This window comes from Phoxinus phoxinus (assembly GCF_949152265.1).
Source record: "Phoxinus phoxinus genome assembly, chromosome: 6".
Classification (NCBI taxonomy): domain Eukaryota; kingdom Metazoa; phylum Chordata; class Actinopteri; order Cypriniformes; family Leuciscidae; genus Phoxinus; species Phoxinus phoxinus.
In genome coordinates this window covers 16,307,576-16,334,834 of record NC_136881.1, presented here as the reverse complement: position 1 = coordinate 16,334,834, position 27,259 = coordinate 16,307,576, and the positions used below count along the sequence as shown (strand labels likewise).

Below are 27,259 nucleotides of genomic sequence, written 5' to 3'. Positions count from 1 at the left end.
CAATCTCTCTCTCTCTCTCTCTCTCTCTCTCTCTCTCTCTCTCTCTCTCTCTCTGCTTCTCATTTTACTTTCTTTCTCACCCCTTCAAGTCCCTTTCTTCTTCCTTTCCCACTTTCCTTCTATCCAAACAGACACAGCTGTGACCGACCTGCTGTCCGTGAGAAATGTTATCTGAACGTTCTCTCTAACATAACCAATGTTATTCAAAGGTTTTCAAACAGGCCCGGCCTCTGAGGAGACAAAAGGCAGAAATACTTCAGCCGCTACTGTGGCAGCGGCCGTATGCGTGTAACCATAACTCATATTCACACAGACACACACACAAACATATACGCGCACACACACGTACAGCAGAAGCCGGGGTCACTAGGGCACCCGGCAAGATGAACAAAACAAGCTCTAGAAGGTTCTGTCACCCGCTACCAGACCATCCCCCTCAAAAAAAAAAAAAAAAAATCACACACACTCCATCCAGACACATTAACGTCAAACCTGATCAGAGGGACAGAGGGAGAGGACACACAGAGACGAAAGAAAGAAAGAAAGAAAGAAAGAAAGAAAGAAAGAAAGAAAGAAAGAAAGAAAGAAAGAAAGAAAGAAAGAAAGAAAGAAAGAAAGAAAGAAAGAAAGAAAGAAAGATTAAAGCAGCATAAAATAAATAAGGGATGAGAGAACTGGAAAAAGAGCAAAATAAAGCAAAACGAGATAGACAGAGTGATGAAAGAGGCAGGCAGATAAAAGCTGCACATGTTAGCCACAGATGTAGACGAGCAGAGATAATCTAATGAGGAGTGAACAGTGTGTGTGTGTGTGTGTGTGTTTGTGTGTGTGTGTGTGTGTGTGTGTGTGTGTGTGTGTGTGTGTGTGTGTGTGTGTGTGTTTGTGTGTGTGTGTGTGTGTGTGTGTGTCATCAAATCAAATAATATTATCAGAAAGTATTATACACTAGCAGTGCTTCCTCTTCTTTCCTCATTGTCTTTCTCTCTCACACACACACCTGCTACCATCTTGTTGAAATTGACTTGACAGACAGAACAGAAAAATCCTGCCTAAGAATCATAAAACCCCATATGTGACTGCGCACACACTTTTCATTGACTTCTATTGCTTTTTATATAGAGCTAGTGATATTTACTATCCCTAACCCTCACACAAACCATTCTGCATTTTTACATTTTCATTAAAACATTATTTAAAACATTTGTTTTCCATTGGCTAGTCCCCCAATGTAGTTGATTTCTGGTTTTATTATCCCTGAGGGGACATTTGGTCCCCATAATGTAGTCAAAACTTGACCCCTACACACACCCGCAATCTGATGCTTTTACAAAGAAAACAAGTAAAGCGTTCCTTGGTACATGCAGTAATCTATTTCTTTAAGACTTGATTTTAAGCCCAGCATTTTACTTAAGGTCTCACAAACACACACACACATGATAGTTGAGACTGAAGTTCCCAGAGTATTTTTAGGAGACCACACACACAACCATACCATGTCTAGAACATGAACAGTGGCTGTATGCTGGCAGAAACATGAGCGATATGTGCATATGTGCAGCAGCAACACACACACACACACACACACACACAGACATTTCCTCCATCAACCTCCTGCAAAGTCCGTTAGAATGTTGTTTTTCCTGGTAAAGCAGTTAGCGCTCGCTATCCTTCCTCTCACTCTCTCTGAGCAGCAGATGTTTAAGCGTGTATCTCCTTTAAACTCAATTTAGTCTGTTCATGGTCTGAACCTCCCTTACTGCTGATCCCTAAATGTCCTGCATAACTCAATTATAAGCACACACACGTACACACACACATACACTCTGGTCTGGGGGTAATGAGAAAGATTAAGAACACAGATCCCAAGATTTTGCTATGTTTATGTTGTCATTAACCTCTGAATTTAATGTCACTATCTTTTGGTATTAATAAAAAAATCATTAAACCCGAATCTACAAATCAAGTGGAACATTAGAGAACCAAATAGGAACATTTAAATGTATTAAAAAGTCATCTTGACAGGAAAGATCTCAAATCCAACTACAGCACAGCTAAATAAATTGATGAAAATGTACCTACAATAAGTAAATACATTTGTAAAATTTACATTAATTAATAAACTTTAGAAAAGAGACAAAAGTCCCATTTTGGAAAAAAGGCTACAAAAGAGGAACGAAGAGAGAAACTGTAAAGAGGAGACAAAGAGAAAGAAAGGGGGTGAGAAAAAAAAACAGGGAGAGGAAAGAGAGGGGCTAAACGATAAAGGACTCACAGTCTGAAGAGTTTAGTCGTGCCCAGAAACAGCAACTCCGGAAGAACCTGAAGATTATTCCTGTTGAGACGCCTGCAAACACAGACACACGCAGCAACATGAAATACACCAAACACACAGCGGTGCAGTTTATGTACATTCACGAGAGCAAACTTCAATGGCTGTGAGGCACCAGAAAAAGTATATGATGTGCATCAGACCTTAAACCGTTATAACATGGGTGGATTTCAGCTCGCAAAACCTACTGGATTTATCAAGTTCTAAAACAACTGGGATATTGCACCCCAGTGACATATAGAAAACATCAGAAACATCAGAAAAACATGAACACAATAAATATCATGAATATATTCTACATCAGTTAATGCTTACAGAAATATGCACTGATTGTGTTGCACTCAAGAAAAATACTTTAATGTTATAAAACATTTCAAACTCGGGCCTGCCACCCGTCAACTTGAGCCTTGACTGTGTGTGTGTGTGTGTGTGTGTGTGTGTGTGTGTGTGTGTGTGTGTGTGTGTGTGTGTGTGTGTGTGTGTGTGTGTGTGTGTGTCTGGCAGACAGTGTCATTGTGTGGGGGCATCTAGCAAACACACGCAGACAAAGAACAGCCCGGAAAAACAGATGTGGGAAAAACAAACAGAACGTCTCACACAAAGTGAAGCGAAAGAACTTACAGTGCAAATACACACACACACACACACAAACACATATGCACACACGTCAAGAAATAAAATTATGCATATTTGCTTTTTTTTCCAGCGACAATTCAGTGATAAAATGTAATTTCTCACTCTCTCTTGCTCTCAATTTTCTGTCATGTTAATAAACTGAGTAATATTGCCGACTAGTGCATGTATAACAGACATTATGCATGACAATCAGCACATATAATACCCACTGCGCATATTAATGAAGAGTGGCGCCAATGCTGTCTGTGCATTAGATTAATGAGGCTTGAGATTAATCAATAATGTTTTTAGAACCAGAATACAGATCGTTCAGAGCAGCCTATTAAGCATCCGAGTTTTGAGAACTACTAAAATGACATTATGAAGCCTGCTGATAATGGGAGAATGTTAAAATAATACAAAAACCCAATCAATTTTTGTACTCTTACGTCAGCATGCGAGATTTACCACACATCAATCAAACAAGCCGAAGTTCTAAAGTGAACTCTGCCTCCGCAAAGTACAAAACCATCAAGCTCTCACTCTCCCTCTGTTTTATGCCCTCACTTTCTCTGACACACTCTCGCAAACACTTGCACACTCAAACATCGCAGCCGATGACATCATCGTTGAGCTTCTGGGGTTACATCATTCCATTTGAATATTTAATGAATGATGAAATAATAACGAGGCACACAGTGCTGCACACTCCAGAAATGCCCACGTGTTTCACTCAGGCACAGAGGACAGCCTTCCCTGAGGACCCCGCAGCAGAAACACACAAAGACACACGGTGCTTAAAGCGAATAAGATCGACCCTTAAAATAGATGAGTACACACAGACATACACACTTACAGATAGAAATGCACATAGCCAGACTCTGACACACACAGACATGCACTCACAGTCATTTCCAAGGAGGGCTATAAAGTGAGATGACTTGCCAAAAAACAGGCAACAAGACTGAACAGAGGAAAGAATGAATTGAAAGTTAGTGTGAAGACACACACAGCTACTGTAGCGCAAAACAGACATGATCCGCAATCAATCACGTATAGCACATGACATAACTTTATGGCATAGTTGATAAATTAGTAGGCTCAGACAGACCGCCTAAAGTCTGTATGCTGACAGCCTGATGCATATTGCACACAAAACTGGAAAGCACTGTCTTCATTTGGCAAGCATTAATCTGATTGGCTGAATCTGTGCAACTTCCTTATAGGTACACAGTCTTTATTAGTCCAGAAGGAAACAATGTCTGTTACCGGGCCTATACAATGAGTGCTTTTGATGATTAAATAATCGTTTACTTTCCCGAAGTTTTCCAAATTAGTTGTATTAAATCTTCGAAAGATAGTCAGTTTAATCATATAAACTTGATATCCACAAGCAAAACTATACATTCATCTTTGATTTTTGAGTTATTTCTGTGAAATTATCAGTTGTGGATATTCTGATTCTGAGTCAATATACCATTTTACAATATTTTTAGTTTTTCCTGAACAACTGTTCATCGAGACATTTTTTCACCCAGGTCTCTTTAGATAACCCCTAAATGCCACGTAAAAACTGGCAAAGTGGCCAATTCTACCTGCCATTAGCTCACAACCAACAACTAGCCCAAAACTGTGTGTGATTGTAAATAAAAATGTATAAATAAAGGCTGGAGGAAAAGGAACTTCAGAAACAAACAAGAAAAAACGATCTTGCTCGTTTTCTCAAGTCCTTCTCCATAGGCTTACCTGACTGCATTGCTCATGACTAGCAAGCCGTGACGAAGGGTGTTTGTGCGTATGTGTGTGTGTCAAGAAGGGGGGGGGGGGGTCATACGCGGAACAGAGTCTCCACTTTTCCTCCCTACAGGAGGTCGTCACACCCAATACCTATATGCATCCCCAATACGCATACACACACACACTCTCACACACATATTTATGAAGGGCCTTTGGTAAGGGCATTATAATGCCTGTGCGTTCTAATCCTCTCAGCTATGCAGTCACCCTCCAGCATTAGACTCCTGCTTTTGTACCGGCACAGTGGGACTGATCTTACACACTGACTTTAGCTGTGCTATTCAACACTACCGCTAGCTCCTCTATCCCTACACTTATCACTATAAAGAGCTATTCATCGCCACCATTCGCCCGCCTAACCCTTCAGTTATGCCAACACTGCACAATTTATGCCGAAAGAAAGTTTGCTATTATTACAAGCTATTACCAGTTAGCTGTACTCCGCTTTATGAGCTATATGTTACCGCACAAAGCCACATTCACTGTTAATGCCATTGACCCTTTCGCTAGTTAGCATTCAGAACCACACGCCGCTACTGTAACACAAACCCTTTATAAAACTAAAGTTATCATACTTGTGAGTGAATGATATATCTCTCACAGAGCCTAGTTGGCATAAGCCTTTTGTGGTTCAGCTGGGTTGGTTGCATTTATTAAACATGTCCCCACCAAATTAAAAGGTAATGACAAGCAGAAAACTAGGATAGCATTGGGCAGGTGATTGACTGAGCCTCACGCGGCACATCTCTAAATGCCAGCTCTAATGTGATTGTGCATGTGAACTGAACATCTGCCAGTCACCATTAAGAGAAGGTAATTGGCAGTCAATCATCTTAAATTAAATACTGATTCTACAATCAGAATCTAGACAGCAATCATTATCATACAATAGCATAGATTCGTTTTTAAGCTCCTCTCAGGAGAGAAATGTGGTTTTGTGGGGAATTTAAGATCCGCATAGCCTTCATTCATTGTATAATGTATTACTTTACTGCACAATAATCTTTATTAATTGCAATCCATTATTAATTGCTAATTCGCCCTGGGTTCAGTTGGGAACTTCAAATGGGTTTTTAGAATTTATGAGTAAAATAATTGCAGTGCAGTTACTGAATAAAGATCGGTAGTGAACATTATTTGAAGAGAATATGATCCCACTTTATATGAAGTGTCTTTAATCTACTTGAATAAAAAATGTTAGACACTGTGTACTTATTGTGTTCATGTTGTATTGCAAAAATGTAGCTGCTACTTAAGTGGGATATGGTTATGGTTAGAGACAGGTTTGTGGTATGGTTAGGTTTTAAGGATGATTTAAAGAGTAGGGTCAACAATGTAATTCTAGATGTAATTACATGCAGGTATTTTTAAAATATAAGTACAATGTAAAACATGTATGCACATATGTATCAAGTACATTGTATCAAATGATTAAATGAAATGTTAGTACATAGTAATTAATGGCACTTCATATATATAGTGGGACCAGGAATTTTTTATACAACATAGTTTATACACAGTTATACCTCAAAAATGAATTTCAAAACCATTGTGTGTTTTAAAAGCACAAGTTGCTACACTGAAATAAATTTTAACCTAAACATGTGCATGTTGAAACATCTAAATTCATACATTGAATTTATTCAGTTAAAGAATATTTTAACATCACTGAAACATTCTACATCTATTAAGCTATATTACCAACAAAATGTAAGGTTTAGTTCAGGAATGAAATGCTTACGGTCAGTTCCGTACAGTTCAGTAACTACAATGATTTGAGGGACAAATCGGACAGCCATAGCAACTTGTTAACCACACACCTTATTGTACTTAGAAAGCTGCTTGGTTAAAAAAACAAAAACAAAAACAAACATTAGAATTTCCTGAGGGAACCCATGGCTCGAAAATGCTAATTCTATTCCACGTCTCTTCATTATTAATTTGGTTCATATCTGGTTTGGTTCACTACATACCGGTTCATATCATATAATAATAAGGGAGATCTGCAGTACACCAAGTGCACCACTTTGAGAAACTGACAAAACTTAAGATTTTTGTCTGAGTCTGTGATAAAGAGATAAAGGCCATCAGAGTGAATATGTTTGAAAATGGAGAATAGCTGGGGGGTAAAAGCTAGAAAGAAAAGATGGGATGGGGAGGGGGGGGGGGGGGTTCCTTAAGAGCGTAATTCCCGTTTCCATTCCAGCTTCCAGTGTCATTCTCTTAAAAGGCTGTGTGTGCCACAGTTAGTTGCGCATGTGTGTGTTCCCCTGAGGCTGGGTTGGCTGTCAGACAAAAATGTTGCTCCATCAAATCCTGACCACAATGCACGGACACACACATGCCCACAACATACAATATCCACCATTAATGTACGGAAACACACTTGATTGTGTAATGCCATTTTATAAGTAAATTGTACTCAGTAGGTCATACTTTTAATGTTATCTCAAAAATACACTGCTGACTTTTAGTCCTACCGGCCAGTGCAGCATATCTTGCAGCATATCTGTGTGTGTGTGTGTGTGTGTGTGTGTGTGTGTGTGTGTGTGTGTGTGTGTTAGTCACTCACAGTCTTTCCAGCTCTTTCAGCTCCTGAAATGCCCCTCTCTCAATAGAACTGATCTTGTTCTCCATTAGCTGCCTAAGAAAGGAAAGAAAGAGGGCGACCGAAATAAAGATAAGTCACTCATTGCATGAATCTCAATGATTAAAACGGTTATGTCTGTGCATACTTGCCACTTTTATAGCACTTTACATTTCAATGTCCACAAATAGTTTTCAGAAACACCATTTAACAGTATATCTCACAATCTGAGACCCACCTCTCATTATAAAACAACCGTAAATAAGAGCTTTCAACCACAGTCTAAATACAACATCTATACTTAGACTATGATTTGAAAAACAACTTGACGGCACCATTTCCTTCAGCTATGCTGGCCTACAAAAGTAAAGCGCCTGTCAAAAATTAGTAAATTGGCTGAAATCGGGTCTCTTAGAATATGATAGGTTTGGCTATATGAATCAGACAGGTTTGGCTAAAATACGCTCAGATTTAGAAAAAAAAAAAAAAAGAGTGTGAAGAGTCATATCACTGCAACACCGCAATTTTTTTTCTCAGTTCCAGCTTTGGCGCAGTTACTGCATTTTGCCTTTTTAAAGTACATTACAACAACACATATACCCAGGTGAACTTTTATATGTACACCTTTGCAGTATAGGAATTTATAACATCATTCAGAGGTTTACTGATGCATTATTTAACCCTTCCGTGATGTAGATCCAACATAGCTGCATTGACCTTACATGAAAAATCACAGCTCAAGTCACAATTTTATGTTTGACTGAACGTGTGAGACATGATGAAAGTAAAAGGGTTTTACGTCTACGTGTCTTGAAATGTCGGTTAACATAAGTTGATGTTAAGTTGAAGTATTTCTGTAATAAATCTGAAGTAAAACACTCAACATCAATAAATCAGAATATGTTTTGACAGTGTTTTATGAGGTTTGATGATAATAAAGGTCATTTCAGTCTTATGTACCAGCAAGAGAGCAAAGAAAATGAAGAGTTAGAGAGAGGGGAAGAGATAGAGTTAAAAAAAAGAAAGAAAAAAGAATGCGTATATGAGGGACAGGAAAGAAAGACAGAGAGAAAGTGAACTTCAGCTGAAATACTACCCTCCAAGTGGGAGGGCAAACCTGTTCTTACATGAGCTCTCTATATGTCTCTCTCTAACACACACATTCACACCCACACATTCCATCTCACTCACATTTACATTCACAAATTCTCCCGCTCTGTCACAACCTCACACAGAGACAGAGAGGAAGATAGAAAGAAAGATATAGACAGACACTTCGCATTCCGATAGCGCAATCATTTTTCTGAATAAATGCTGTCTTTGTGTTTTTGACAATCATGGGCTCACTGCCTCGTTAAGCTTCACCGTTCAAACTTGTTCTCTCCATGGGTGCGTATACTACAAGTGTTTAACCACCAACGGAATCCAGAACAATGTGTTTTGTGACAAGTCAAGGCATTTGGCATAATGATGCGTTCACTGGCATTAATCTAATAATGGGACCATTGTGGACCAATGTGATTATGGGTGTAAATCTAAAATATACATTTCATTTTAAGTTTAATTTACATGAAGATGAAGAGAAAATGTTTATGTACACCTTTATTTGTTAGTTGTTGTTTTGTTTTTTGGAGATAAAATCTACATTATGCATGCAAAATACACTTTTTTCAAAAAAAAAAAAAAACAAGGAAACTGAAAACTAGTTCTTCAATACTTACAGAACTCTGAGGTGCCTCAGTCCCGCGAAATCTGCTTTAGTGATTTTAGTCAGATTGTTTGCATTCAGGTCACTGTGAAAAGAAGAGAGGGTGTAAAACTGTGAATAATTACTTAAGTATGGAGGCCTAATTAGGAAGTCTAATTTAGGCCATTAAGTGGTAAATGATGCTATGAACTATTTTTTTTTTCTGGTCATTTCATTACACTGGACTTGGCTACAATGAATTTCACATGTTCAGCAGCATGCTCGATATGTTAAATACTCTGCATCATCAGTTAGACCATCATTTGATTTGTTTTATCATTGGTAAAATATGTGCTATGTGGACGAGTTCTTAGTCTTCTGGTCTTGGGTCTAACCAATTAACGTTGGTGTCACATAGCCTTTCAAATCTACTTTTCTATATGACAGGTATAGTTACACAATATGCATATGTAGTTTTAAACAGAGAAAAATAATGCATAACTTAAGACAGGAATGATTGAAACCTAATAATTAAGTATTTTAACTGAATAGTTTGGTGGTGCAACTGCTCTTGCAGTCTCAAAGCAGAGCAGGTTGTGTTTAAACTTCATGCCAGTTTAATTAATGGATCCCACTTCAGAAAGACAGTCAATGACAGATAGACATGCGTGAGTTGAATAGAAAAGGTTCTGATGACTCAAAAAGTATGAGACTAATAGACTCATTTTAATATATAATTTGTTTGGATTATTATAATATGCTACATAAAGAATTAACAACAGTACAATTTAATGTGTGACAGACACGAATAAATAATAATATATATTACGTATTATTAACAAATAGTAGCCTCTATATTAATTATATTGGGTGGTACATTTGTGCTGTAGGCTTTGCATGTTTAATTAATTTAGCCTACAATAAATAATAATTATAAATCCTATATAATATACATCGTTTTAATCATTTTGTGGACTAAATTTATAATACATTTAAGCTGTTATTACTATAGTAAAGTACTGGTCATTGTAATTGTGTTAATGTATAGCGTGTTCGGCGCACTCACAGTCGCTCTGCGTTGCGGGGAATGTTCCGCGGCACGCTCCGCAGACTCTGCCCGTGGCAGTCCACCGCTGTCCCGCTGCAGGAGCACTGAGACGGGCACGGCTGAGCCCCAGCCCCGCCGAGCAATGCACAGAGCACCACTGCTTCCAAGACAAACATCACTGTTGTTTCCCCAAGTTCCGATAAAACACACGAAATTCCTGGTGCAAAACAGTTGCACCAAAGCAGGCGCAGGAGTTTTAAATCCAAAAAGGAGAGGAGTCACAACAAATGATCTTTGAGAGAGAGAAAAAAGCACTTGTAGCCTAATCTCCTCCGACTGGAATGTTTTTCACTTCTTCTTTAGAAAGGGAAATAAATAGCAATTCAATCCAGATCAGCTCCCATCTGGGGTCTACGTAGTCTCTTCTGTACAGGGACGCGAGTTTAGAGTCTAGATCCTGACGAATCCGCCGCAAACCAAAGTTTAAACTAATCCCGCACGCGCATTGTCGCTCTGCGTTTGTTTTGTGGCTCCAAAAACACCTTATGCGCACAATAACGCCAGACACGCGCTTGGAAACACGCACTTGAAAAGCCACCTGGTGATAGAGATGCGGTCATACACATCCAGCGGAGCTGATCTTCACGTGCGCTTAGAGGGTATTGATTAATTAGGTGTATTGATCTCGCGCGCCCTCATGCATCCATCATCTTGTCACACAGGGACAAATCTGCATTATAAATCCAACTGGGTGCAGGGTAAAGTCCTGGATGATCTTCGCTGATCTGCCTTTACTCGAATACTCAATCGGAAGTCTGTGTCTCTCTGGCACCTGATGGCGCGAGCGCGTGTGTGTGTAGCCTATATGTGTTCAGAGCAAAGGCGGCGCCTGTAGTGTGGAAATAAGCCCCGCACACCGATAATACTCGGTAACGGAGTCACACACAATTTCTCGATCCAACACGGGAACAGAGTCTAGCAAGGAGACAGTCAAACCCGCCCTTCAAGTTTACTGCACTGAGCCATCTCGGTCAATAGGACTTTAAGAATCATTTAACACATTATCTAACAGGTATGAATAGGTTCCAGTGTTTTTAAAGAATCCCGACTTTAAAATCATGAAGTTGCAGTCTAAATTGGCATTACGTAACCTATAATAGTGAATCAAATAATTTCCATGCATGCACCAGTGCAGTGAATGAACTCCTGTGTTTTGATTTCCTTCGTTCTCACGCTCGGATTAAAGTTGTTTTAGGTGACGTGCGGCTCTCGGACAGGGGATTCTCTCTCTCTCTCGGACTAACATGGAATTGCTCTATATACACCGGGAGCGGCTCCACCCCTCGATCCACCCCGCTGGTCGCATGAGCTCGAGCCGTCTGCCTTCTACGGCACTGACGCTCAAGGGACATGAACAGCTACAGTATCCCGAGCAGTCTAAAGACGGTAGCCGATGCGCAAGTGACGCACAGAGAGCTAACAAGTGAGGTAGCATCTGTTTCTCTGTCGCACACACACTCTGTTTTGATTGTGAATGAAGTAAATGAATGGCTAGCTGTTTAGTAATGGCAGGAAAAGTTTTAAAACCATCTGAAACAATCAAAACTGCTTAAGGAGATTACAGAATATATGCAGATCTGAATCCAGATTCCAGTTAACAACAACATGGAACCAAAACCAGAAAGAGGTGGAGAATTTTTCCTGGGAGACAGAAGCAAAAGATGGTAGCAGAGGAATGACCTCAATCACTTTCTCAGTATGCACCTGCAGGGCAGGGAGAGGTCAAGGGTCAATTGCAGCTCCTGTGAAGCTTAAATGCACGCGCGCGCACACACACACACACACACACACACACACACACACACACACACCTAAAAATGTTTTGACCATTTATTTATTTAATTAATTCTCTACACATAATGTTTTAAATGTAATGTTATTATTCATTTACCAACCTACAACTCTTCCTTTACACTATACCTATCTCTCAAGATATGCTGTTAAGTAGCAATGTGAGATACTGAGGTTGAGTAGATTACTGAGCTGTTAGGTATACAGGTAATACTGTTAGGTATTGTGGTAGACTGATGGGTAAAGTTTATTGATCTGTATAGGTTAAGTGAGACATACACTATGTCATGTGAGGTAGGATATACCTACCTCAAATATACACTTAAACATACACAGATAATGAACCAAAACAACAAGCAGGTGCGATGATTAAATGAATTATCATAGTAACAAATGAGAGATGGAAACATGAACAAAACACAGGAAATTAAGAATTTCTAAACAAAAGTCCATGATAGTTAAACTTAATTTCTCTGACATTATGCCCTCCTGAGAGAGGGAAAGGAGGTGGCTTGGGAGTCAAACGAGGAGCGGTAAGATGGCTGACTGGCAGATGAAACCAGGGTGGAGCAGGATGAGGCCAGGGATGAATGGATGATGGGCTAGACCAGGGAGGAACAGATAGTGGTAGTAGCCAATGTAATATCTTGAGTGTGCTGAGGCTGTAGGCTGATATCCAGAACCCCGTCCAGCTAGGGCCCAACAGCAGTGTACGAGGTAGAAGCCATGAGGTGTGAAACCGATCGGCGAGGGTTGCCGTGTGCAGGCGGTTAGAAGATGAAAACGGAAACGTGAAGTTGGACACTTTCTGCTTCCCGTAGTGACGCTCACGTGGTGTTTGCATACTTTACCACACAACTGATGTGAAATAAATGCAATATTTGTCAAATACACAGATGTTTCAAAGAGACATAAAGTTCAACATAACAAGCCTATCAATGAAGTGGGGTCTACGTTTTTTAATCAGTTTGACACAATAAAGCACAATATAACATGGCACAATATAACATCGCGACTATATGAAAAGAGATTTTAGTGTTATAAAAAACAGATTTGTGAGCATTAGTGTAACTGAAGGTGTGAGAATAAACACACGTGATTGTTGTCATGCGGTGAATCCGGCCAATCTTGGAACATTGTGTCGTCATCAGAGCTCGTGCAGCCGCTCTTGAGAAGTCCTCCGGCTACTCTCGAATTGCTCCCGCTGTACTTTGATGGCATACGTCACAGTCACGTGGTGTCGGCACTGTTTCAAGTCGGACAAAATTTCTAACTGGCATGAACTGCTTCAAGTCAGCCGCTGATCTGTCTGCACAGCGCTGTATGAAGTCTAATAACCCTAATGTGTTTCCGAGTCCTAATGTACGCCTCGACGCGTAGTTACAATTTTTTGGAGGTGCACATCGAGCTACGGCGGAGGGGGCGGAGAGGGGTTTGCGTCGACGCAGAAGGGTCTGCGGGGGTACGCCGTCGATTCGACGCAGAAGCATAAAACAGGCTTAAGTCACCATGGCGATGAACACTGCAAAAAGCCAAACCACTTTCATGGCGCTTAAAACCAAGGGTTGGCGAAAACTAAACTGAAACATACCTGGCTAGCCACCTAAACCGGCTTCATGATAGGCCCGTTGTTTTTTCTGTTAGCATTTGTTAACATGGTTATTTATTGTTTGTTGATTAATGCACTGCACCTGTTTCTCGTTTCCTATAATTGGTCTACGTTTGTATAAATAGCCCTGAGTTTGAAGTGTCCTTTGTCCAATCTTGTCCGTATACAGGGTTTGAAATGAACACCCGCCAACCCACCAAATGCGGGTAAAAATCAACTGTGGCGGGTAATGCTTTCAAATCACTAGCCAATTCATGTAAGCCAAATCTGCACAGATTTAGCGCAAATACTCAACTCGTGAGTCATCATGATATATTAAATACAGCGTTTTGCGCAGAATCTACACATATCTGGCTTACTTGAACACGTCACTACGCAACAAACGCTTGTTCATTTGCATTGAAGCAATAGCAAAAATTTGGTTAACAGGAAAGACATTGCTATTTTCCAACATCCACAATTGTTTTGATGTTCTTTGTACTGTATTGATCTGTCCACCTAAAATAATTTTTAATAGAATTATACATTTTTATAAATATATATATATATATATATATATATATATATATATATATATATATATATATATATATATATATATATATATATATAAGCTGTGACGTAGTTAACCTGATTTATTTAATAATGTATTTATTTTTGGCTAGTAGAAGTTCTGAATGGCCGGTAAATAAAAAATATTGTAGCCAAATTGGCTGGTGAGTGAAAAAGTTTCAAGCCCTGTCCGTATATATTGGTTGTTCTGTTTGCTGCGATTAAAATCTGTTAAAAAACTGTTAAATCCAGCCTTAACTTTATCCTTGCTGCAACCTCTTGCCAAAAAGAAAATTATACACTCTCAATCGTATAGCCTTGTGTGTTTGAATCTGCCCATGCACATGTGAACTATTCGAAGAAGATGAAAAATACCAACAGGACAACACCAACAAATGTGGAAACAACAAAATTGGTTATCAGTCAGAAAATATCTGTGTAAAACTCCATCTGAAAGAGTAAAAACATGACACAAATCTATCTTCTGCAGGTCAGTTGAAGTATCACAAAGCATGTGAGGTAATGTGAGGTACCAAAGTAAACAGATGGGTAGAGCAAGCTTACTGAAGTGTATTTAGTAATTTGATGTAGTGTGATATTTTAGCTCAGTTAAACACAATGACAGGTATGATGACAGGTGAATCTGCTATAATTACCACTGAACGCTAGAAATGTGGTAGTGAGCGCTTATGTGTGTGCTAGAGGGATGGAAGAGGAAGTGTAAGCAACCAAGTAACCGTGAGTGAGTTTACAGCCTGTGTTTGTTGTAATTTACAGTTGTTTAGACTGCAGTAAACACATTTCCAGATGGACGTTAGTCTGCACACTGTGAGTGTGAGTCTATAAACCAGACCACATGGTAAAGTACTAGCGTTCCTCCTTACGAACATCTGCCATGTACCCCGAGTCTTAGCTGTGTGACCAAACCTATTGCATAAGATAAATTTAATTTGGTCTTAAATGGCACTTGTTATGGTTTTTCGGCAGATCAATATAAATATTATTTTACACTTTTATTGTGTCCTAAAGGACATCTGTTAATTCAAAATTCAGTAAAAAGAATTTAAATGATAACTGAAGCAAATCTGATTTAAATTGTATTCCAGCTACTGTGCTATAGCCTACCAGCATCAATTGTTGATGTGTTATGGCCAATGACAAATAAGAAATATAATATTTGTATTCATGTTGGTTATATAATTCTGAAAACTTTTATACCATTTACAACAAAAGTTTTAATTGAATAACTGAATATATTATTGAATAATAATATATTTCCTTGCACCTTGAATGTGAACGTGTAAACATCTTAATCTTTATTTTCCAAAATATTTTAAAATATATTTTCAAGCTAGCAAGTATATTTTACAAATATCATTATTAATTCCAGAATATCATTTTTAAAAATTGAGTCGACTTTTTACAACCTGAACTGGCTTTATCATAAATAAATCTGTAGCATGAATTTAATCATAAATTATCTGAAGCCATATGTATAAAACTTCTTAGATATAGTCTCAAGCTTCAACAGCATTCTATATTTAATGAAAGATATTATAATAGTATAATTAAAGCACACTGTTGTCAAATTTAAACCTATAAATACAAATGTAAAGTGTATTCTATACCTTAAAATATTTAAAATATAAATATTTCAATAGTTTTTCTCATTTTCAAAACCACAAAACAGCCATTTGTCTACAGTATAAATGCAGCAGGATAGTACTCACACTAGGCACGGTTGCCATGAACCGGGCCCGAGTACGATTGTCCCCCCACCCCACTCCCCCTCTGGCCTGCACTCACATAACTCATAGGGTTTTAGCATTCGTGCCGGAGCACGCTTACGTCATTATGATGAGACGGTTTCGGGATAAACAGAGCGGCGCTCTCTGAACACAATGGAGTCCATCGCTCTGTTTTCTTTGTGGATAATTTTGTGTTGTTAGGTCCACGGTGGTCCACCCTCTCACAGCCTGTTGTTAAACAGATGTGTCGCCTTAGTGGCGTGAAAATTTTCACGTAATCGTGCTGCTCGTATGAGAAGGTTTGCAAGGTACCAGCTGAAGTGCAGCAAGGACTTTGCAGCTTTGATTACGGACTACAGTTCCCGTACACGCGTCCTGTTCCGTGCTCCAGCACGGTTAGCGCTCACACTGCATGCGAACCGTGCCCGAGTCCAACTGAACCGTGCTCTGGCCCACCTCTTCCAAGCGGGCCAGGGCCGGCTAATCGAGCCGCGCCCGGGCATGGTTCGGAGCACTCACACTAGTCAAACGAACCGCGCTTTGGTGGTCAAACGCACTCGGGCACGGTTCAAACTGGCTAGTGTGAGTACACCCTCACTAAATTGTAAATTATTATAAAGATAAACAAAGTCCCATTACATTATTATAATCCCATTACAATAACCGTTCTTGTTAAAATATCACTACCTGCATTACATGTAAATTTCAGTGTCATTATCATTTCAAAATATTCTTCCTTTGCGAAAGTTCAGATACCTGTGGCATCTGCCCGAAGTTAGTAAGCAATGAAGCACATAAGATCTTAAGCCTACTCATTCACTTCTGTTCTTGCACACATTACATCATTTCAGGTATAACCTAAACTGTTCTGACTTTCTCTTTTAAAATAGTCCACAACACAATTGTACTTATGAACACAACATTTTCTCCTTTTTTTAAAGAATAAAATCGTAAATTTTATCTAAGTAACAATCATTCAACCAACTAAGCTTTTGAACATCACGTTTAGGTCTAGTGGTATGAGTGTGTGTAGTGAGCATTGTTCTTAGCCAGAGTTATTGGTGCGCATGGAAATGCAGTGAGATGGAAAGCATTTCATGTCTTTCCATCCCTAAGAATGTATGTACCCACTCAATGTCTTTTGGCAACTGTGAGAGGATCAGTAAACTTTCTGTGTCCCTTAGGAACATGCAAAGGGTTCCGTACCCTCACTTTATCCCCCTCCTGGAAACAAAGAGTGTGAGCAGCCCGCATAACGCTTTGGCGAACAGTCATGTCAGTTAGTGAGTGTACATGAGCGGATGGCTAGATAGACAGCCTTGTGTGCATTTGCCTGGCATAGTGGAGCTGAAAGGGTGAAGTACCAGTTGCAGCATGTGGAGTGGCAAGGTACACCTGCAAGAAGTCAGTAACCACAGGTTTCCATGGCTGATGTTGCTGGATGGCCATTTGGACAGTGTGTTTGTGCACACGGTTGAACCTCTCTACAACACCAATCACTGCTGGGTATACAGAGAGGAACAATGGTGATGAATATTCCTTCTTTCCAGAAAAACAGAGAAAACAGCAGACATAAACTGAACACTGTTATCAGTAACTATAGGTTATTCAATGGATTGCCATGGTGGCTGAAAACTGATGACAGAAACAAAACCACAGAATCCAAAGTGACAGCATGAATAAAAAATACCTCAGGCCAATAACTGTAATAGTCAGTTACTGTTATAGCAAACCTGCAGTCGGATTCAGCAGTGTGAAATGGCCAGACTATATTTACAGCCACTTTCTGCCATGGTCCATGTGGCAGCAGCACTGGCTACAACTTTGGAAAAATCAGAAATAAACATCTGTACCTTGACAAAAATCCAAGTAATGAGCGCAAAGTGGATGCTTCAGAAGATGCAGGGGCATTGAGCATCGCCTGTACACGTGACTCATCAGGAAGAAGACGTGAAACAGTATGACCAAAGAACAGCAGACTAGTTTGTCAGAAGCGACACTTGTCTTTATTGAGCTGCAAGCCAGCAGCTTCTATTCGTTGAAAGACCGCTTGAAGTGCTTTATCATGCATAGACATGTCATGTCTGTGGATGATAATGTCGTCCAGGTCATTTTAAACCCGACAAGCCAGTCCGGAGCATGGTCCTGACATCATCTTCTGAAATGCAAAGGGTGCTGAAGCCAATCGGTAAGCAACACGACATCGTCCATCGTGAGTAATGAAGGCTGTGAGGTCATGACTGTCCTCATGCAGCGGCACGACAGTAAGCTTTAGTCGATGGAAGTGAAAACAGTAAAACCTTTTACCATTTGTGGCAATGGAAAGGAGTCCATGATCACTGTTTTTATTTGTCTCTCTGAGGTCAACGCACAGCCTAAGGGTAGGGACACACCAAACTGCCCCCAAAGAACTAGTGCTGATAAAAGCCGACTGTGTTGTCGCCTCATGTTGCCTGCGTTGGGTCAAAAAAGCTGCACTTGAACACACCGAGAGAACTAGGCCTACAGCCGACTGTCAACTAGCATGAGGGTTCTGCGCCAGCATGTAAAGGAGACAACTGTCTATTTCACCAGATATACATCTACATTCATCATTCAAAAAGGGAAACTACCTCTGCAGCCTGCAGATACACAAACTGCAAAAAAGGAGCGTGTGCTTACCGTTTTGAATATCAATCATGCTGATTACTTTCTTTATTCCCCTCCGCTCATGTTAATATTAAAATATTCACCCAGGAACACTCAGGTAAGATGACGTAAAATTAGAACAGTCTTGTTGAATATGTACATTAGAACATCTGTACTGTTTTGACTTTTTACTGTTTTGCTATTATTCTCGTGCACGGACTCATTCACTAAGCTGAACAGCCAATCAGAATTCTCCCTCTCTCTGATGGCCCTACTCCGATCCCCCAAGACTAAAAACTAAAGCCAATGGTGCAGAGGAACACACCGAAAAAAACAAAGGTGGGTAGTAACGAAGTACATTTACTTTGTTACATTTACTTGTGTATTTTATTGGATTTTTTTTTCTTTTAGGAGTAGATTTAAATGTGGGTACTTTTACATTAACTCGAGTACATTTCTAATGAAAAAACTGTATTTTTACTTCGTTACGTTGGGCAACGTTCCTCTCGTTACTTTATTTGAATGCAATACATGTAGTTAATGCATAGTTTATTCCAAGCGTGCTGTATCTTTTTTCTGGGGCATTAATCACTCGTTTGAGTCGATTCTGTTCAAATACATACCCGCCATCCCGCGGTAATGTGTGTGTATTGCGCAGTGGCGTGCAAACTCGTCTTGAAAACGAATGCCTTTGCCAGCATTAGACACAACCAGTTTGCTACTTAACATCAGAGGTGTCAAAAGTATTCACATTCATTAATCAAGTAGAAGTAGCCTATAGATACTAGGGTTTAAAAAGACTTCTGTAGAAGTCGAAGTATCAACTCAAGCTTTTAAAAGTAAAATTACTGGTTTCAAAACTACTTAAAGTATAAAAGTAAAAGTAATTTAAGGGAAAAAATGCGATTAAGGACAAAAGCTTAGGCTGCGTGAAAGGGGCCTATAGTGCACTACCCCACCTCCTCAAAAATTTTTTTTTTAAAGGCCGTAATGACTATGTTAATAATGTTATATTAAAATGTTAATGTTGAAAAATTTGGGTTGCACTAGGCTACCTGTTTCCGCTGCATATATGCCCAAAGAAAATGAATTTGGTGAGATAAACATCAAAGATGCTTTGCTACAAGCAGGGATTGCAAGAGCTACTTGGACTTGATGTCTTTGTGATGGTATTCCGCGGTGAGAAGGTGGGCAGAGCATCCACATTGTTGAAAAACTCCTCTGCATCATCAGCAGGTGTCTCAGGTTCACTAGCGTTTCGCCCCTTAACCTGTACGCTTCACCTGAGTGGGGCAGCAAAAAGCATTTAGCCTTTGCCTGCAGAGGGGTTCCAACTGTGGGCTCTCTTCAGCCACAACCATCTTGAGCTAGTCTCGGCTGCCAGGGCTATCTCTCTGGTGGGTTTCTTAAGATGTTTTGGATCCAGGCCAACCTTCTGTAGGAAATAGCGCAAAGATGTTGCAGGGAAACCACGACAGCCGACTTCGATGGGAAACATGGTTGCGTGCCATCCTTTGGTAAGAGCCTCATCGATCAAGTCCTGGTACTTAGCCTTCTTGATTTGATGCGAGATAGCTAGCCTGTCCTCCCATGGCACTGTAAGTTCAGCTACTAAGATGGTCTTTAATGCTCCTGGAAATCAGGACCAGATCCGGACGGAGTGAAGTCACTGCAATGTCTTGTGGGAAGACAAGCCTTCTTCCCAGGTCCACTTGCATCTCCCAGTCAAAAGCACGCTGTAGAATGGATGGCGGGTGCTTGGCAGTTGCCTTTACCATGGGAGTATGGTTTCCTTCACGCTGGAAGTTGATGAATTTTGGGGACTGTGATGCCAGGTTGTTGTTGGCTGTGACCCTTTGCAGATCCACCCATTTGGCGACTTCTGTCAGGACTTTGTCGTGTCTCCACCTGTATCGACCATCTCCCAGTGCTTTGGGGCATGCTGTCAAGATATGATTCAGTGTACATAGTACTGCTCCACAGTCCTTGCATGATGGATCTTCTTCCTTCCCCCAGATCTTTAAGTTACTTGGAGTTGGCAAGAGGTCAGCCACAGCACGTAGCAAGAAAGTCAGTTTGCCTTGGTCAGTTTCCCAGAGTTCCTTCCAGGACATTGATCACTCGAGTGCCTGGTCCCACTGCATCCACTGCCCATGAGAGGCCAGTCCTACCGCTTTCACCCGGCGGTGATCTTCTTCTGCCTCTCGGACCCTCTGCACCACAAGCTCTCTCTTGCCTTTGGTGTTGGCCTTGCTCCACCTCCTGGTGTTGTAATTTCCAAGTCCCATGCGGCCTTGACAGACCACTCCGACAATCTCCTGATGTTTCCAGTGTGCTTCAGCTTCCGACACCGCTTCTTGGGGCTTCCACTTCCTGCCGCTCCTGATATACTTACTAGCGTGCTGGACTTTCCCATCCTTTGACAGGAGTAGCGTGCTGACTGCTCTTGCCTTGGTGGCCTTGTATTCTTCAGCTACTGATGAAACAGGCAAGCGGAGCTTGGAGGTCTTGCTGTACAGGTTCACTGAGCTGAAGGAAGGGGGAACACCCAACCATTTCCGCACAAACTTACTGCACATCCTTTCCATTGCTTCCACTTGTGTCATAGGAAAGTCGTAAAGCAGGAAGGGCCATTGCAGTCTGGGTATAATCCCATACTGAAAGCCCCATACCTTGAACCTCCCTAACAACTGGCTGTTGTCAATTGCCTTAAGCCAGATGTTCAGTTGGTCTTTGGTGTCTTTGAGATTGCCGATGTCCTTCAGGGAGTGGTCATAGTTTTTTCCAAGACATCGGATCCCTTGGTCTTGAATTATTGGGATCTCTGAGCCTTGCATCCTGAAGGTGTTTCTCATCAACTTTCCTTTGTGGATACTGAGGCTCCTGGATTTCTCTGGTTTAAATTGCATCCGTGCCCATGTTGCCATCTTTTCCACACTGTGTTCCTTGAATTGCTGGGGTCATCACAGTCACATCATCCATGAAAGCCCGGCAAGCGGGATGCCTTGTGCCGTCGTTTGCTTTAGGACCTCTACACTGCATCTCTCCTGCTTTCAGAAAAAAATCATTTTTATTTCTATTTCAGTTTTAGTACAATGCTATACATTAAAGAACCATATATGTGTACTGCATTAACTACTGAGTGTGTTTCATGAAGCGGAAGATAGAATCACCTATCACAGAAAACTTTCTGCATTTTTACATTTTCAAAAAACATCACTTAGTCTGATTATAAGCGGTTTAATAATAATAATAATAATAAAATTCCCCACAAGGATTTCGGATATTTTGACCCTAAAATGTATAGGGTTGCACACACACACACACTCTAGCTCAACAGCGCCACACGCGCTCTTCTTTTCTGCATTGTCTTTTCATATTTTGCACTGCTGTTGAGTTTCTCCAAGGTGCTTTTTGTCTGCCACTCATCTTCCTGACTTTCACAGGAGCAATATCATCAATTACACTTTTAACTTTTGAGTTAAAAGAATCAAGGAATCAACAGCAGAGTCAGCAGATATGCTTAGTATAGCCTTCATAAATAGTAAACTAGTGTTCTCATTTAAGCATCTCTTCTTGACAGACACCGATCTAGCTTCAATGGCAGGAGAGACCATTCTTTGACCATATCAAAGAAAATACAGAAATGATTAGACAGTGCTACATCCTTAAAAACAATCAAAGAAATGTTTAGACCCTTATGTTTAGACCATTACCCTTGCCCCACCTTATCGTGGAGTGTGTCCACAATTGTGTGTGGGTCCATGTACATGCGGAGTCAGATCAAAAGTTTTTAAAACAGTTTTGATTTATTTTGCCCAATTGGTTTCTGCATTATATGTTAATGTTAAAATCTCCATCAATGGCAAAACAGTCAAACTCTGAGGAAATTGTTGATAACAGTTCTGTAAAATCCTCAGCAAAGGCTGGAGAGTATTTTGGAGGCCTGTAAATGATAAGTAAAATGCGTGAAGCACCTTTTATATCAATACCCAGATATTCGAAAGACTGGTAATTCCCAAATGATATTTACTTACATTGATAGAGATCTTTAAAAACAGCAGCTACACCACCACCTCTCCTAACTGCTCTGCAGACACTCAAAAAAGTAATGTTAGGAGGGGAAGTTTCATTGGAGACTGTTGCACTGCAGCTGTCTTCTAGCCAAGTTTAATTTAGAAACATAAAATCCAGGTTGTATGTGGTAATTAAGTCTAGTTACTAGAAGTGATTTATTTTTAAGTGAGCGGATGTTTAAAAGTGCTAACTTAACAGTCTTACTTTTTGTCCCCACAGCAATCTTAGTTTGATGTGTAATAAGCACCAGATTAGATGGGTTTGCTGTATGGCTTTTGAAGGCCTTAGACTTTATATCATGTAATAACAGCAATAGAGAAAGATACAGGCACACTGGGTTCCCGCTTGTTCTATAAACATTTGAGAAAGTTACTGATATTTAAGGATATAGGGGGCGATTTCGGATAAGTTATAAGTTAGTTGTCACAGAGATTGTGAATCAAAACAAGGAAAATGTCCTTCAAGGTGGGGTTTTAAAATATCCAAGCCCCCATTTGAGTGACATCTACTTAAAAAAAAAAAAGTTTAATTGACAGTCAGTCAAAAATGCAGCCGCCAAGCAAATTAATACAAATGAAACTCGCATACTGAAAACCCATTCTACTGAATGTCTGATATGTTCAATCTCCTTTAACAATTGTCTATAAATAATGTCAGCAGTACACCAAGAAAGATGGCAAAGAAAATAAAGATAGACTGAACAGAGTATTCCACATTCCAAATGCAGGTGTTTTCCTGTTAATTGTTTTGTGGGGTATTGTGTAGTAAAAAAAATATATAAAAGAGGCATGTTTGCTTTCTGGTTATATGACTGTTTGTTTGAATAGCATGTAGATGTTTTCCACTTAAACAAAACATTTATTTTCCCCCAAAGTATGAACAAGAATAGAAGAATTAGACTTAAATCCCTTTTCAGACAAAAGCTGTCAGGCATTTGTTCAGGCAATGCTAAACAGTTAAACATCTCAGCTGTTTCAGCTGCTAAAAACAAGTGATACAATCAGGTTGATACAATCTTTATTCCGGTAGAATAACAGCAGTAACACCACCTGATCTTAGAAGTGGCCACAATAGGTGAGCAACAGTCGCTTAATGTCCCTGATTGATTTGAAATTGACTTGCTTTACGTAAGTTTTGAAGCTGCTTTTATGTCCCTAACGATATTCAAAATCAAACCTATGCCCTTGGCTCAGCAGGATTATAATGCTATCATGAGCTCCCCAGTAAACATGCAGAATGGAATAATCTGACCAAACACACTGCAGCGATGCTTAACCACTAATCTCTCATCTCTATTTTTAGCCTAATTATCTCATTACTTGCTTCAATTACTGTCAAATTACAAATTTGTTGAAATCATTCAAGTGTCAACCGTCATTTTCTGACATACAATAGTATAGTGTCAACTGCTTTTCGATATTTTTAGCAGAAAAAAAACTGTTGTGTGTCAGCATGAACACTAAACAGGTTTAGTAAAAGTCAAGTCAGATTTATTTATATAATGCTTTATACAGATTGTTTCAAAGTGGCTTCAAGTTGATAAACAGGACAATAACGAGGATCTCTAAAGAGGATAATTATTTAGGATGTCATTGTTTAGCTCAATTTATTTCAATGTTACAAACCAGTTCAATAACTGTCAATATTGCAAGGTTCATCATAAATTAAACAAGTTAAATCCAGCTATAAGCAGCTCAACAGAAGGCAACTGTCACAACGGGCGAGCCAGAAGAAGATGACGAAGTCGAAGTTCAACAATAACACTCTTTAATTAAGGCTCAGAAGACACGCAACAGTGAGCATTGCTCAAACATTAATCGACAAGGAAGACAGGGGAAACAGGAACTAAATACACTGAGGATGACGAGGGTACAACAGGTGATGACAATGAAGGATGATTAACTGATTAACTAGACAGGTGATGAAAATGAACTAATGAAAATGACGACAGAGATGATGAAAACACTGAAGATGGAAAACAAACTAAAAGTCCATGATAAACATGACATAACGCCCCCCTTCAACAAGGCGCGACCTCGCGCCGTAGAACAACAAAGGGGTGGGGGGGTGGGCGCCCTGGAGGCTGATGAAGGGGTGGCCGATCTGGAGCAGGAAGCCTCCAGGGCGGAGCAGGCCTTTCTGGCGGCCAGGGCGGAGCAGGACGTGCTGGCGGCCAGGGCGGAGCAGGACGTGCAGGCGGCCAGGGCGGAGCAGGACGTGCAGGCGGCCAGGGCGGAGCAGGACGTGCAGGCGGCCAGGGCGGAGCAGGACGTGCAGGCGGCGTGGACCCTTCGGGCGGCCATGGCGGCGTGGACCCTTCGGGCGGCCATGGCGGCGTGGACCCTTCGGGCGGCCATGGCGGCGTGGACCCTTCGGGCGGCCATGGCGGCGTGGACCCTTCGGGCGGCCATGGCGGCGTGGACCCTTCGGGTGGCCATGGGAACCGTGTCGGAAGGGCCTCCACGATCCCCTCAGAGGACTTATTGCCCCCCCCCAAAATTTTCTTGGGGAGGTCAGCACTGGACTGGACCAGCGGCGAAGAGGGCTCTGAGCTGACCGGGGCCAGCGGCGAAGGCGGTCCTGGGCTGGACGGGACCAGCGGTGCAGGAAGCTCTGGGCTGGACGGGACCAGCGGTGCAGGAAGCTCTTGGCTGGACGGGACCAGCGGTGCAGGAATCTCTGGGCTGGACGGGACCAGCGGTGCAGGAAGCTCTGGGCTGGATGGGACCAGCGGTGCAGGAAGCTCTTGGCTGGACGGGACCAGCGGTGCAGGAAGCTCTGGGCTGGACGGGACCAGCGGTGCAGGAAGCTCTGGGCTGGACGGGACCAGCGGTGCAGGAAGCTCTGGGCTGGACGGGACCAGCGGTGCAGGAAGCTCTGGGCTGGACGGGACCAGCGGTGCAGGAAGCTCTGGGCTGGACGGGACCAGCGGTGCAGGAAGCTCTGGGCTGGACGGGACCAGCGGTGCAGGAAGCTCTGGGCTGGACGGGACCAGCGGTGCAGGAAGCTCTGGGCTGGACGGGACCAGCGGTGCAGGAAGCTCTGGGCTGGACGGGACCAGCGGTGCAGGAAGCTCTGGGCTGGACGGGACCAGCGGTGCAGGAAGCTCTGGGCTGGACGGGACCAGCGGTGCAGGAAGCTCTGGGCTGGACGGGACCAGCGGTGCAGGAAGCTCTGGGCTGGACGGGACCAGCGGTGCAGGAAGCTCTGGGCTGGACGGGACCAGCGGTGCAGGAAGCTCTGGGCTGGACGGGACCAGCGGTGCAGGATCAGCAGACGGGATCTCAGGAACAGAAAGAAGCGTGAAGGCGGCCATCCTGGGAACCAGAATTAGGCGTGGCCGCCTTTTTGGCTGGAGACTCCCCAAAGCTGCTGCTAGATCCATTTGTGGTCGATTAATCTGTCACAACGGGCGAGCCAGAAGAAGATGACGAAGTCGAAGTTCAACAATAACACTCTTTAATTAAGGCTCAGAAGACACGCAACAGTGAGCATTGCTCAAACATTAATCGACAAGGAAGACAGGGGAAACAGGAACTAAATACACTGAGGATGACGAGGGTACAACAGGTGATGACAATGAAGGATGATTAACTGATTAACTAGACAGGTGATGAAAATGAACTAATGAAAATGACGACAGAGATGATGAAAACACTGAAGATGGAAAACAAACTAAAAGTCCATGATAAACATGACAGCAACAGGGTCATTCCTTGTCAAATCAACCACATTTTGGAAACTGCATTGGCTAAATAAATAAATTGATTGATTGAAGAAAGACATACTACTCAATTTTCACCTGAGGTTTGGAGTCAAATTTCAGGTGGATGAAAATTATTTTAGAAAAATGGCATTTACACATAGATAAGTAGGCCTATGACTTTAGAAAGATGGCAGCATCATTTTATATTTACACATAAGCCCCTTTCACACAGAGATTCCGGAAAATACACGGATAATGTGACCCGGGATTTGTCCCGGGATCATTTGATTTTGGTTCATTCACACTGCCACTGATTTTCCAGGATCTCTGAGTGCGTTCCAGGGGCGTTCACACACATCCCGGTAAGATCCCGTAAAGACACGTGACGTCAGGAGGAAACGTGTAACGTACGCGTCGAAAACATGTACACTAATGTATCGCGTACCGTTCCACAAAGCTGGCTAACGATCTCAGCTTCAGCACGGATATTAAGGAGCTCCTTGGTCTCTGTCTCGTTCCAGTTTGCAGACATTTTTTTGTTCTTTCTTTGTTGATGACGAACACAAACTTTCTAGAGTCGCGATGGCACATACGTCATCACTACGACACACCCTTTACAGCATTGATCCTGGCTTTTGTTCACACAGGGCGCGTTCCGGGACTGATCCCGGCAATGTTACTAGGTACCGATGGCGATCGATGCTGGCATCAATCCCGGGACTTGTTTGCGTTCACACAGAAGGCACTCTGGCAATTTCCCGGGATCAACGCGCTGTGTGAAAGGGGCTATAGATAAGTAGGCATTTTGGTACATTCCGTTGTTTTTCGCAATCCTTGTTGCATTATTTGGCCCCACTGGGCCAAATTTGCCCAGTGGCCTCTGTCCATCATGGCCTCCTAATCATCCCCATATACTGATTGGCTGATTATACTTATTTGTTTAACTTTTCCCCCCAAAGTTTGCATGCCAACTCAAGAAGTCATGACATGGGTTTTTTTATTTTTTTATTATGTTCCCTTAGGTG

General features: G+C 41.5%; 1 protein-coding gene across 7 annotated transcripts in view; it reads right to left on the bottom strand.

Annotated features, from left to right (window-relative positions):
• Window positions 1-10,959, bottom strand: part of slit2 (slit homolog 2) — an 81,270-nt gene extending 70,311 nt beyond the window's left edge. For all 7 annotated transcript variants that reach the window (XM_079616708.1, XM_079616711.1, XM_079616709.1 and 4 more), the window contains exons 1-4: window positions 10,082-10,959; window positions 9,050-9,121; window positions 7,314-7,385; window positions 2,273-2,344 (exon numbers count right to left, since the gene is read on the bottom strand). In XM_079616708.1, coding sequence (XP_079472834.1) covers window positions 2,273-2,344; window positions 7,314-7,385; window positions 9,050-9,121; window positions 10,082-10,239 — 374 coding nt within the window. In that variant the 5' untranslated portion in view covers window positions 10,240-10,959. The remainder of the gene's footprint in view (window positions 1-2,272; window positions 2,345-7,313; window positions 7,386-9,049; window positions 9,122-10,081) is intronic.
• Window positions 10,960-27,259: the final 16,300 nt, after the last annotated feature.